General features: G+C 32.4%; 1 protein-coding gene across 1 annotated transcript in view; it reads right to left on the reverse strand.

Moving 5' to 3' along the window:
- Window positions 1-2,340: 2,340 nt before the first annotated feature.
- The window catches only part of ST8SIA4 (ST8 alpha-N-acetyl-neuraminide alpha-2,8-sialyltransferase 4), a 100,255-nt gene continuing 87,572 nt past the window's right edge, over window positions 2,341-15,023 (reverse strand). The window contains exon 5 of the mRNA XM_049769153.1: window positions 2,341-2,771. Coding sequence (XP_049625110.1) covers window positions 2,489-2,771 — 283 coding nt within the window. The 3' untranslated portion in view covers window positions 2,341-2,488. The remainder of the gene's footprint in view (window positions 2,772-15,023) is intronic.

Genomic DNA, 15,023 nt, shown 5'->3' on the forward strand with positions numbered 1-15,023 from the left:
TTTGCCCTCTTCTTGCCAGAAGGCCATGATAGTTAGCAAAGTGGGATGAGAGATGGTAAGATAGACAGTAAGGATAAAATGGCCTTGTACAGTTTGTCTCCTTTGAACCCTAAATGCCTTTATTTGACTTCATTTGTGAATATTGAAAGTTCCCTGAGATGAATAAAAATAGTCTCAGTCAATACTGAAGCCCTTTTTTATATGCTGAATACTTTCAGACCTGGGCATCATGCTTAGAGAAAACAAAGTATAGCAATGGGAAGCTAAAAAGGCACTACTCAATGCATCTATGAGAGAAACACCAATGCACAGAACAGTGAATTTCTAGAATTCTCTCACTGTGGCTCTAAATTTGTTTAAATGCACTAATTGAAAGTGCAATAAAAATGAACAGGAACCTTGCTGTTGCTTTTAAGACACAATTTCAATGATTTCTGGTATAAATTGTACAGAAATGGTTGTGATTTCTAATATTTGTTGACTGCAAATTAAAGGCCACTCAAAAAAGCTAATCCACAAATAATTTAAATTAAGCATCACTAAACCACTTAATTGTTAATTGTTATAAAAAAACAGGTTTTCCAAATTTACATTCAAAACACATAACTATTTTACAATTCCTAGTAGGCTTAAGATAAAAGTAGATCATAAAATTCTATTGAATTTTAGCTATATCCTTTTGCATTTTCTTTTCTTTTTTCTTTTCTTCAATATACATGTATTCTCATAAAATAAATTTTATACATTCCAAGTGTTTACCATAATTTAAAATATAGTAACATGTTATTAATAAATTGAGAACTTTACTAATGGAAATAGCCTTTTCCATGGCAGCAATATTCCAAGTTAGTTTTCTTTACTCAGTCTGCCTTTTCTAAGAGACAAGAAGTCATCTAAGTTAAAGAGCAGAAGTGAAAACGGTTCCTACTTTCTAAAGCAATTTGCCAGTAGTATCATCAGTGTGGCTAAAAGTTACTAGAAATCTTACTTGCCAATTCTGCTACATAATAAATTTTAAAATATAATTTTACTAATAATTTATGCTACTTCTTGGAAGAGAAATTAACATGATATGAGATTAGGTTTAACCACATAATAATTTCGATCAATCTAATTCATCTAAAGTGTGAAATACTGACTAGTTTCATTGTTAAGTCTCTTACAATGATTCGTCTCAGTTAGAGAGACCACATCCATTAGTCGTGTTATTTCGGCACTAAGAAAATTTAACAATGCCATAAAAACATGCCAGTCTTTCTATTAGAAGAATAGGAGGACTATTAGAGAACTGGGAGGCATGCTGAGCTCTACCAACCAAACATTTATGATAAAAGGTAAAATGATATCACAGAATTGTAGGAAAAGTAGTGGAGGTCTTCCTTCAAATAAAGTTTTGTTTTGAAAAATATTATATAACAAGAGACAACTTTTACATTGTAGCATAATATATTTTCATGAATGGTGAATGGTTGGTTGTGTAGAAACATCAGTAATAATCTTTGGTACCAATGGTGTATTTTTCCCCCATTAATTTTACCATCTCAGTTTTATTGGTACCTTCTACAACTTTGGGAAAAATTGTGGAGGTCTAGATTTTTTTTTTTTTTTTTTTGGTTTTTGGGCCACACCCGTTTGACGCTCAGGGGTTACTCCTGGCTATGTGCTCAGAAATCGCCCCTGGCTTGGGGGGACCATATGGGACACCGGGGGATCGAACCGCGGTCCTTCCTTGGCTAGCGCTTGCAAGGCAGACACCTTACCTCCAGCGCCACCTACCCGGCCCCGGAGGTCTAGATTTTAAAATAAACATTTTAGACTTATTGTGTTACTGTATCTTAGAAAATATAAGACCTTGAAAATGAGTACTTGAAAGTTATTTGTCTCACTTATATTTATTTCAGAAAGGGTTTCTAAGCACTCAATACCCAACCAAAATATAATCTAGAAGACAAATAGAAAACAGAAACAAACATTAAATTCATGATCAGACTTGGAATCCTGACTGAAGGCAATTAGTTGAGTTGTTCAATCTTAAGAGATTTCACTGCTCAAATGGTTTTCGTCTTGATTTCTGCTGACAAGGGTAGTTTGATTTCCACAAAGGCTGAGTTGTATTTCTGGGTTGCTCTTCTAATGTGCTTGGCATTGCAATGGCAGCCCAACTGTGATGAACATATCTGCTTCATTAACTAATGACAAGTGCATTATTAGATCTTGTAAACACTACGTATTATACATTCAAACTGTGTTCTTAGTGGAAGTGGCACTTACAAGGACCTTTGAAGTCAAAATGTTTAATTTTTGAGCACTTTGCAGGTATTTATTTCATCAGCTGGTAGTGGATTCCTCATGAATGTCCTTCATCTCCTTCCAGTTAGTTGGTAGATGCTGAAAACCAATCCTGTTTGGTATCCTCTTCATATACTTTAGAAAGCATCTTCAGAAATGAAGTGCATACTCAGTTTGTTTTCAAACCTTCCACTGTGCTTTATTGCTTTACACACTTTCCTGTTGTCAGTTTTAGAGCTCCCCTATTATGTAGCACATTTAATGTTTTGAATTCTAATGGCATTCTGTGCGGACTAGCAGTGGAAAAGTATCTATATTTTAAGTCATCATAGTAATGGTATTTAACAGCTTTTCCATTCAAGTCCTTGGGGAAAGGCCAGAATCCGTACAGGTGAATTTCGTCACAGAATCTTGTGGCAAGTGTGTACATGAGGAGACCGGTGCTGGGCCTTTTGATGGGGACCTTATTTGTCAGCCAGTAACTGAAAAATACATACACATAAAAGAGAAGAATTTAGAGAAATACACAACATATCCTAGATCAGTATACCATACTTATACTAAACTGAAGTTAATTTAACATGTATCTTTATTCAAAATAACCCAAAGTGGTTAAAAAAATAACTCTTGACTATTTAAAACTTTTAATGTAATTTTTATTGTTTTCCCCTTATTTTCTTGCTTAATTTTGGGTCAAGGGTCACAGTATAGTTAACTAGTAGAGTAAAATCTCATTTTCAAAATAAATTGTTTATCCGCAGTTTCATAATATAGAGTAGAATGTTCTCAGGAAAAGTCAAAATGTCTGCAAAAATAGTACAGAAATTGGACAGTGATTAAATAACTCTTTTAGAAAAAGAAATGTAATGATACCTATACATTTTCATAATATTTTAATGAAAATTCCAAACAAATTTGTAAAATGCAGACATTGTGCCAACTTGTTTAACTTCAGAGTGCAAGTCAAAATTTATCAAAGCTAATTAACACTACTGCCTTAACCCATGAAAAAAGCAACACAAGACAAATGACAAGCCACTGTAAATAACTGCTTGATGTTTCAGACTTGAATAAATAAGGAAAAAAATCAAAAGTTTTAGTTTACTACCAATACAATAAAATTCTCCAAAATGTTCAGCTTCACTATTTTTTCCCAATTTTGCTGACATAGCAAACATACAAATTATTTATCTCCGTTGAAAAGACATATTGTTTACTTGGCAAATCAGTATTTTGTACAGGAATATCTAAAGGAGGTTGGGGAAAAAGGGCAAGAGAGATAGTTTAGGGGGTTAAGACACCTGACTTGCAAGTGGCCAACCCCCAGCACTGCATATGGTCCATGGACACTGCTCAAGAATGACTTTTTAGCAGAGTGCTCTGCATTTGCCCTGAGCTGGGTGGGACCCAATGTTAAAATAATGAAAAATAAAGTTATTTCATAAATTTCCAAGTAATTTATGAGACATTGTTTTGAGATTGATGTTGCTTTCTTTATCACATCTGTCTTGAGAAAGCCTCTTCTCACAAAATAAGATTCTAAACAAATTTTGAGAAATGAAAATCTATTTTAATACAAAAAATACAGAACTTCTGTAATACAACACATACAAAACATGTGAAATACTACACAGCTGTAAGGAATGATGAAATCATGCCTTTGGCTGCAAGCTGGATGTAACTGAAATGAAGTAAGTTAGAAAAAAAAGGATAAACGAAGACCTTTTTTATGCGGTATTTAGATTAATTGATTGAGAAGATACAATGGTTTAAAGTGGGGAAAAGCCTAGATTGCCTTTGGCCTCAGAGTATAAGTAAGGAGAAGTAAGAGAGTGGAGGAGACTGATGATAAATTGGGAAGGCACAGAAGTGAAGGGGATACAGGATCATTGTTAGTAAGGAATAAGAGCTAAATATACTAACCACAGACTCAGCTGCACTGAAATCATGTGACACAACTGTTAACAAAAGGACACAAAAAGATGTCTGCAAAGATGGCAAGCTGAAGGAATATTGGTGGATTGAAGTTGACATTAGTGGTGATCTATGCTGGAACATTATGTGTCTAAGACTCAACTATGAATAACATTGTAAATCATGTTTATTTAATAAAATAAAAAAAACTATAGAAAAGATATCTAAAATTTTCTCACAATCCATAGCTGTGTATTTAGAAACAAAAGTTGATACATTTGTTAACATTGTAAGGAACCGAACAATTATTTAGTACAAGAGTTATAGTTAAATGATAGTTTAGACTTTGAGGCCACAGTTTACATCTTGAAAGCTTTTTCTTTGATTCTTTTTTTTTTTTTTTTTTTGGTGTGAGAGTGTATATCTATCTGTCTGTGTTCAGGGATAAATCTTGATTGCCTTGAGGAACTATGGGATGTTACAGATGAATTCCAGATTAGCACTCTCCCTACTGTACTACAGGTCTGGCCCTCAAAACTGAGAAAGCAAGTGTTTTTAATAAGAATCGACTCTTACCTTTTTTTTTTTTTTTTTTGCTTTTTTGGGCCACACCCTGTGATGTTCAGGAGTTACTCCTGACTCTGAGTTCAGAAATCACTCCTGGGGAATCGAACCGTGGTCCATCCAAGGTCAGCTGCATGCAAAGCAAATGTCCTAAGGCTGTACCACTTCTCAGGCCCCAAGAATTGATTCTTATCAGAAAATTTTATTATGTGATTTATAGTGTGGTTACAAATGTCAGCAGATGAAATTGGTTAGCTTTTAAAGTTACTGATTAATCTTACTCTTTAGGAGATTATACTAGCAAGAAATTAAATATTTTATGCTGTAAAGGTCATCTGATATATAACTAATACTATATTTATAAATAAAATTTTTCATTTATTAATTACAAAAAGACAATCATATAAACCCACTAAATTCCATTTGGTCATAGACATAATGCCATAACAACTTTACATGTAACACAATGACAACTTAAGGTAAATCATGATGAAGGAAAATGATTTTAAGGGCTTCCAGTTTAAAGATATATAATAACTCATGTACTTTTTTGATCAAAAGCTTTATGTGAAACACTGTAAATTAAAAACTAGTTAATTCTCAAATTACTGACATTTTAAAATCAGAGCAGAATATAAACATTACGAAGAAACTAGCAAGTGTAGAAGAAAACATGAGATTAAATCTAAGGGATCAGAGAAATAATGCCAGGGAGATGGATCTTGTTTTACTTGCAGCCAATCATAGTTTAATTCCTGGCACTGAATATAGTCCCTTGATGCCACCAGAGACTATCTTTAAGAGTAGAGCTAGGAGTAAGCCCTGAGCACTTCCAGATGTGACCCATTCGAAAGCACAAAAACAAACACTCAAAGAACAAAATACACCCACCAGAAAAGTTATAGAAACTGCCTTGGTCTCCTGTTTTTGTGGTTTTATAATTACAAAAATTAATTTGTGTTTCTCCTAGTAGGTTTTTTTTTTAACTAGAGGAAGAGTGAATGAGGATTTTCAGAAAAGAAAGTGAATGGGTGGAAGGAAACAGCTTTAACAGCCCCCTCTAAATGAATGAGATAACTGATACAAACAGAAAGAGATGCTTACTGTTATAAATGCTATTGCCATTTCTTTCTCTAGTTGTTTTAGGTTTAATCTTTTATATGATCATTCCTATATATATGTAAATATATATTATACCTTTTCACCAATTAGTTTGTTTTAATTCTCATATTTCCTTTTGTTCTATCATTTTAGTAGTACATATATTAATGTACAATATTCTGTTTTTAATAGTACACTATTAATAGCCAACTACTGTATAAAACAACTCCCCTTTCAATTTTATGTGAGTTGAAACTTCTTGATTGTGCATAGATGCAGTGTTTCTATTTCTCAGCATTAAAATTCTGTTTTTGCTCAACAGTCTGATTGCTTTAGTCTTGTCAGTCTTGTTTCTTTATTTGAAACAAATTCTATCTTTGAAACATGTTTGTATACCAATGCAGAGGGACATAGATACCATAATTTTACTCACATAATATGGGTATGAATCTGTACTATAATGTTTATTTAAAGGAAAGATAATTCATTTCCTTGGGCTCTGGTTAATAATAAAAATTGTGACACCATGATGATGTAAAATAATAAGTGCATAGACAAGCCTGCATTACTGTGTATAATAATATCTAAATCTTGATAATATGATTTTTGTATACACCAAAGCAGTTCATTCTTCCATGCAATTTTTTCATCCATTTTCAAGTTTCACAGTGACTTCTGTAACTAATACTGGCTGAACAAATGAAGGCATATCATTTAACCTCAATAGGCATGTTTCATTTATTGAAAAACAATATTTTTCTTTGAAGACATTTTCTTTCTTTACCTTTTTGGAAATACCCAGCAATAGTAATCAGGGCTTAGTCCTTACTCTGCATCCAGGGATTACTCCTGATAGTCTCAGGAAACTATGTTGAGTGCAAGAGACTTACCTCAGATCTGCCACATGCAAGATACTATATTCCTTCAACCATTAACAAAGACTTTTTCTCTACTTAGAAAATCCTATTACTGTTTCAAATAGTACTTCTTTATAAAAGTGGAGGTAGCTTTCGTGATCCAATTTGCTCAACCCCCAACACTTTTTTATTTTTACCTTCCTTTAGATGTTAATGTATTCAAGCAAAGGTACTTAAATGCATCTTGATTTTTAAAACTAGAAATATGCTTTATGGCAAAACTCAGATTTTGTCTCATACTAAAATATAGGACCTGGTGAATAAAAATATGTTCATTTGAGAATGGCAGATGTGATACAGTGCGTAGGTGCTTGCCTTACATGTGACAGACCTAGATTCAATTCCTGGCACCCATGTAGTTCTGAGTCCACCATGTTTGATCCCAGAGAGTAGAACCAAGAGTAAGCACTGAGCACAACCAGGTATGGCCCCTCAAACAAAAAACGATGTTTATTTCAAGCCAGAAGTTCTATAAAGAAATATTATAAGCAGCAGTTTTAGTGACCAATGACAGTTCACATCTATTTTCAATCAAGAAATCAAACATATCTTTCTCTTAAGATAACATTCTCTATCAAATGACAATATGTGTGATTTGAATTTACAAGAAGGACTCTATATGACAAGGTTTAATGCATTAACTCTCTAAAAAGTTAAAATAATAATTTTAGTATAGATACTGAGTCAGGGAACATAAGAGCACTATTCTTTAAAATTTTGCATGAAATCTTTTCCTTATGAGCATATATTAGTTCACAGATTAAGACAAAATACCTGTTGAGAAACTTTACCCAAATTATTAAAATAATTTTTCTCACATATATCATCACATCAGAACTAAGGTCACTAAAGATCTCATTTTAATTTTGGGGCTCTAGGGTGAAATAGTCACCACAACAAGAATTCACATTGCATAAATTTTGGGACAGCTCCAGATCTAACATTTTTATTATAGAACACCATATTAAAGTAGAGCAATGCTTAAAGTAAAAATAATTTATTTCTTATCATGCAATCCATCTTTCTCCTTGAGGATCCTAATCAGTTTCTTAGCATAGGTTCATTTCACTTATATTAGAATTTACAGTTGTGATGTTGGAGAGAATGTACAGGTTTTAAGGTGCTAGCTTCTCAAAACCAGAGGAATAGAATAGTGTGCAGAGTATTAGTGTGACATGAATTGAATTCCATATAGTCTCTGAAATGAACCATAAATGATACCTTAGTACAAAACTGAGAGTGAGTCCTGGGCACAACCCACACTCCCCCAAAAGTTCATGTCATACTTGAGGTCAACCATCACTTGATTCCTTGCTCTATGGATTCTCAGATTTGAATATTTTAATTGTAATTGGAAATGAATTATCATCAAAATTTCTCAAAGCCATTTTGAACAGTTTATACACTTAAAAATAAAGATGTTTTGGTAGCAGTTAAATGTAAGTGGTGATGTTTTTTAAGCAGATAATATTTTTGTCTTTCTCTTCCCCAAAAGCAAATGTGACCACCAGTGTTGTGCTTTTCCCAACTACATTCTCAAAGGTGTTTGAAATAAAAAAAATATTCGTGGATTTAATATACAGTTTGCTTAACCCATTGGAAATTCCACAGGCAGCGACCTGTTATCAAAAAAAGATTTCCATTAACTCAGAATAATATTTCAATGTATTTTTGTTTGTTTGTTTTTTTGGGTCACATCCCACAGCACTCAGAGGTTACTCTTGGCTCTATGCTCAGAAATCGCTCCTGGCAGGCTCAGGGGACCATATTGGATGCAGGTATTTGCACCACCACCCTTCTGCATGCAAGCCAAATGCCTTACCTCCATTCTATCTCTCCGGCCCCTCGATGTATTTTCAATAGTATTCAAGTAAAATAAAATTTATAATTTCAATCCAGTCTTATATATATATTTCAACAAGTACTTTGTAGAGATCCATATTAAGAGATTCTTTTTTAAGGAAAACAGAAAATACTTTTCACCCCTATTACTGCTATATTTGATACACATTTGTTTTATCTGATATATAATATAGAAATCAGGTTTTGACAATAGCTTTAAATTTCAACTCTCTCTCTTTTTTTTTTTATCTGAGTAAGTATACAGTCATGTTGACACAGTGTGAAGAATTCTAGATCTGGGGCTGGAATAATAGCATAGTGGTTGGGCATTTGCCTTGCACTCTGTCAACCTGGTACAGACTCGGGTTTGATCTCTGGCATCCCATGTGGGTCCCCGCGCCTGTCTGGAGAGATTTCTGAGCACAGAACCAGGGGTAACCCTGAGCACTGCATGGTATGGCCCAAAACCTAAAAAAAAATAATTCTAGATCTATAAGAATACTGATCACTTGCTTTGTGACACATGGCTCTCTTTATTGCAATATTAAGACTCCTCCAGTTTTTTCAAAATACTTTCACATGATGCGCATAAAATCCTAATATGTGCTACCATGGGTATGAAACTCAGTTTGGCTATGTACAAGGCAATGCCCTATTATCTGCATTATTGCTCTGACTCAAAAGTCATTATTTGATCCATGACACCACAAACAGTCCCTTGAACACTGTTAGGAGTAAATCCTGAGCACAAAGCCTGGATCATTGATCAAATCTGATATGATATAGCTGCCTATATACCCCCTTCCCTTAATCACTTTGATAGGTACTCTCATAAATTTTCACAAGTAAATTCAAATTTAAAAAAATTTTAGAAAAAATATTTAGTTTATTATTTACTTTCAATTAGTTTATATAAAAAAGAAAAGATAGGGATATAGCTTGCAGCTTCAATACACTCTAAAGAAGTTCATTATAATTATATATTTATTTCTTAGTATTATGTCAAAAAGATATGTAGTAGAAACTTAATAAGTCAACATTAAATTTATTCCTTCAGACACATTTAGAATTTGTAGTGTCAATAAAATCAAGCATACGCATATTTCTCATATTTCTCTCATATTTCTGCGTAACAATGTTCAATAGTGAGGGAAGAACTGGAAAAACAGAAATATTTACCAGTTTTTCTTTTTGCTAACTCTGATTTTGACCATGCTTTATATGCAGTCTCAATTTTCTTAGCAGTAAAATAAAATTCTTAATATGATTTCTAATATATAAAAAACTGTCATTTATAAAAGGTCACAGATAATTTGAATTCAGTCTGAGAAACAGGAATTTCATTCAGTTGTAGTAGTTTAATCTTAACATTGTTTTACTTCTTATTATCCTTATTTTTTAAATTGAAATCTGACAAAACATGGTATTTCTCTCCTATAACATTATGAAAGTGGTTGATAAATATCATCCTTCTAATGAACTTAACATTGTTTCTTATTTTCACTAATACTTCAACTATGAAAAATAAAATTCTGTCTACTTACAAATTCATGAAATTGATCTTTGTTTATCTAAAATGTTATGTCTTTACGATTTCAAAGTTAAAGACAAGGAGATTGTTGTCAAAGAAAATCAGATGATTAGTTATGTTTTAAAAAATAAAATAAATTATCTAGAATGTATTTAAGATATCAAAACCATGTCTGCAAGAGATAAAATAGAATGCTCTCAAAATCATGTTATGAATAGCCCAGATTTGAGTAAAAGATAATTTAATCATTATCTCTGGGGATGTAGCTTAGTGGTAGAGCATTTGCCTTGATTGTAAAGACCCTGATTTGGTCACTAGTACTTCCACCTCCCCCAAATGCTCAAAGCCACAACAATGAAGCAAACAAAAAAAAATCCCACCAGCATAGGCAGGGGATAATTACAGGGAGATATAATGTAATATGATTCACACCTGACATCACACATAGTTCCTAAGCACTACCAGGAGTGAGCCCTGAGCTTAGAGCCAGTAGTAACCTCTGTGTACAGCATAGCATGGTCACATCCAGTATCTCCCAAAATCAGGTAAAAATGTCAAAAGAATTCTCATATTTACATTATAATTATCATTATATTTTAAGAATTTCTAAAGAAAATATTTAAAATTTTGAATTGATTCTTAAATCTCTGTGACCACTCTCAAAAGAGATGAAGCAGATGAAGTACCAAAGGTTTTACTGCTTTATATTTTAACCTATTCTGAAAGACAACAGGAATTTATGACATAAATTTCTAAAATGAAGCCTGGAGCTTAAGTTCAGGTTTTAAAGTGCTTCATGTTGTCAATCATAGTTGATTTCTAGAAGGGACGTTAGAGCAACTCAGAAATGATCTCTAAGTACAAATGATAATAGACCTTGAGAACCATTGAGTGTGATCTAACGCCACCCACCTTCATCCTAATTGCTAAGATAACCAAGAGGTAAAAATAGTAAAAACATGAAAGAAGAGACAGTCTTTGGAAGAATGAGATAATTAATTGAGGTTAATGCCAATTTCCCTTGTTTATGGCCATTTAAAAAATCGGAAATTATGAAGGCCTTAGTTACACTAACATACCCTTTTAAGGTTGAAAGAAATATTTGATCAACAAGACATGAATAATAGGTCAAGGTTTGATAAAATACATTATAAAGGAATGTGAGATTGAGTCCATAAAACATATACAATTATATAAAATAATATTCCTAAAAGTAAAAACAGGAGGGCATGGGATTTACAATAAATGAAAGCTAAAAGTATGGAGTTCTCAGAAAAATTACTAAAATTATGTATTAGAAAAAGATAGAGGTGCATTATAGAATATAAGTTTTCTTCTAATTATACAGATTCTATGATATACAGAAAAAATTGAGAGATGTTTTCCCCCACAATTCATATTATCTTTTTTTTGTTTGTTTTGTTCTGTTTTTGAGCCACACTCGGTGATGCTCAGGGGTTACTCCTGGCTATAAGCTCAGAAACCACTCTTGGCTTGGGGGACCATAAGGGACGCCAGGGATCGAACCCAGGTCTGTACTAAGTCAGCCGCGTGCAAGGAAAGTGCCCTACTGCTGCACTATCACTCCGGTCCCTCCACAATTCATATTACTATAATTTTGGGTTATTTTTTTGTTGGAGGGGCTCATACTTGGCAGTGTTCAGAGCTTACTACTGGCTGTGCTCAGGAATCACTGAAGCTTGGCATGATGATGCTTGGAAATATTGGAGATTGAACTGGGTCAACAGCATCTCATTGGCTTTAATTTTACTATACCTCTAATTTAATATATATATATATACACATATATAGCTATATATGTATATATTATACAATTATCTTCTTCTAGACCTAAGTTTATTGCAAATAAAATGCTTTGTTTTTAATGTGTAGGTTAAGAAAGAAGCTTTTAAGTATGAAGTAATGGAACAGAAGGTAGACATGTGTCTGACCTAGGTTCAATTCCTGGCACTAATTGTCCTCTGAGCCTACTATGAGTGATCCCTGAACTCAGAGTCAGGAATAAGTCCTGAGCACTGCTGGGTTTTGTCCAAAAACAAGTAGACAAAAAAAAAAAAAAAAAAAACAACAACAACAACAGTATTAAAGTTGAGGGAAATGATGATTGAGGGAATATTACTGAGATAATAGCACAAATCTAGGCTTCAGGAAATGAATTGAATTACAATGTTACATATAATCAGAAATTCTATCCCTGAAATACTAAAGAGCTAGAAGGTGCTTTATAATATTTTATGTCTTATCTTTTATCAAGACTCACTTAACATTAAAACTTCAACATGGTTTTAGACAGACTCACTAAATTTATAAATTACATTTATAAAATAGTTGCTGAAAGGGAGAATATAAGTCGATGTTTTAAGTATTTTAAAATACTTAGAAGAAAATAAAATGAACAGAAGAGTAGCTATAAGGATTATATTACAAAATAACCAATTGTTTGCAGAAAAATATGAAAGTGAAACAGTTCTATAAAATCATACTAATCCATAACTTCCCTCTAGTTTACCTTCTGATTTCATTATAATATTCCTAAATTTGGATTCTTTCACTAATAGTGAGTGCAAATTTAATTCAAAATGGATCACAGACTCTAAAAGTAATGATTGGAATTTCAAGAATGAAATTCTATGAAAACAGGCAGTATCTAATGAGTAGCTGAAAAATTGATAAATTGGTTTCCAAAAATGCAAAAAGTTTTGTATTTAAAGGATACAATAACAATGAACAGTTCTCAAAGTGAGAGAAACTATTTGTAAAATATATATTTAATAAGGAACTTGATTCTCAAATAAGTGAAGTGTCTGGAGAGATAAATAGCAAGTACAGCTTTTTGACATTACTAAAAAAATTGAAATCATACTCACATAAAATAATTACCATTACCTAAAGCAACATTTTAAAAGTAGACACAGTGAAGGGGCCATAATGGTGGCACAGAATAGTAAAGCATCTATCTGTCTTGCCCGCGCTAGCATAGGAGGGACCGGGGTTTGATCCCCCTGCATCTCATATGGTCCCCCAAGCCAGGAGCGATTTCCATGTGCATAGCCAGGAGAAACCCCTGGGCGTCACAGGGTGTGGTCCAAAAAACAAAGCAAACCAAAACAAAAAAGTAGATACAGTGGAAACAACTCACATTTTAATTTGTAATGCACAGATAAAAGATAGCATATTCATACAATTGGAAAATTATATGAAATTTAAATAGTAATACATAAAGTTGAAAAGTGATAGAGATAAAGAATGACTGCAAATGGATTTGAGGTCACTTTTTGGGTTAAAAATAAGATGACAGTTACACGATTCTGTCACATTAAAAAGGAATTTGAATCATTTACTATTTTATATTATATAACATTAAACCTGCATTATAAAAAAGTATTAGTGAACATGTATATGTCACACTGGTAAGAAGATAAATTCTTGAGTCTAACTATTTTATTAACTGTAATAAGTTATTTATAGTTCTTAATAATGATAATAATTATAGCACAAAATAAAAGAATAATTTTCAAATAAAGATATTTATATTTCATCTATAATTCATACCCATATATAGTGCTTATCTAAATCACTTATATAAATACATTGTATATTTTTAATAATGAATTCCTTTGAATAAAAATAAGAAGCAATATTTGATTGATTATTTTGTATTATAAAGCTTATCATCTTAATAAAATGGAAATCTTTGGCCTTAAAATAGAGTGAGCTATTACAACAAACTAGCATTTGCTTGATGAGATTTATTTGATCTCTTGTGTTTCAAGACTTAGGTTCTGAAATTTCCAGCTCTTTGAGATGTACTATATTACTTTCTGAAAATGTAGAAAGCATTGAAAAACATAATTCAAGTAACAAGTCACTGTGAATTATAAATGTACATGCAAAAAAAAGTTCAATTAGATATTTATGGAAATTCTTAACAATCTAAGGTCTTTGAGTCTAGTCTGGTTGCTTTTGTTTAAAATAATAGATGATTTATTGCTTCCATTACACAAATAGGACTTGAAAGTTCTAAAGCAAAGGGAAGCAAAACAAATAGAAATGTACTAGATACTTCTTTCGAACTTCACAAGTTTTCAAAGGCAGGGGAATAGGATCATTAGTTTTCTATTTGAAATGTAAACTGTACAGTTCAACTTAATACAGTTATTACAAAATTCACACAGATTTGAAGCATTGCCTAAGACAACCAGTTATTTCAGACTGCTTGTTTTCTTTTAACTATACTAATATAATAGTATTCTGAAATGAAAAATTAGAAAACTTTTTTCTGACACTTAGAATAATAATATATGTTGATGGAGATAATTAGCATAGGCCTCATAACAATAAACTTATCAAGAGAGTGAAATATAACTTTCCTTAACATTAAAATGTAATTGTAGTGACTTGTTGGTCTTATTTAAGAAGAAGATTTCCATAATAAAGCATCTAGTCACTTCTTTGATGACTGATTCTACTTGGGGAGAAAAAAATCTGAAGGCAGGCAATCTGTAGGAGTCAGTTTTCCAAGATTATATGCTAGATTCTTGACCATCTGTTTCTCTTTGTGTAATAACATGCACGCAATACTATTTTGTACACTGACTCAAATTTCATTTATAAATTTTCTAGATGCACAACCATGCATAGAGTGTTGAAGCATGGAATAAATTTGGGGAATAAATCAGAAAAAAATACATTATAGTACTGCGAACAATTCAATTTAAGTTTTAGGGAAAAGAAAACAGTGATAGATTTTAAATATTAAAACATTCTCCATGGATGCTTTAATGATCTCCCCATTAACTAAAAACAACCCTAAAATGTCTCAATTGTTATTTTAACATTCATCC

This window comes from Suncus etruscus, chromosome 2 (assembly GCF_024139225.1).
Source record: "Suncus etruscus isolate mSunEtr1 chromosome 2, mSunEtr1.pri.cur, whole genome shotgun sequence".
Lineage (NCBI taxonomy): Eukaryota > Metazoa > Chordata > Mammalia > Eulipotyphla > Soricidae > Suncus > Suncus etruscus.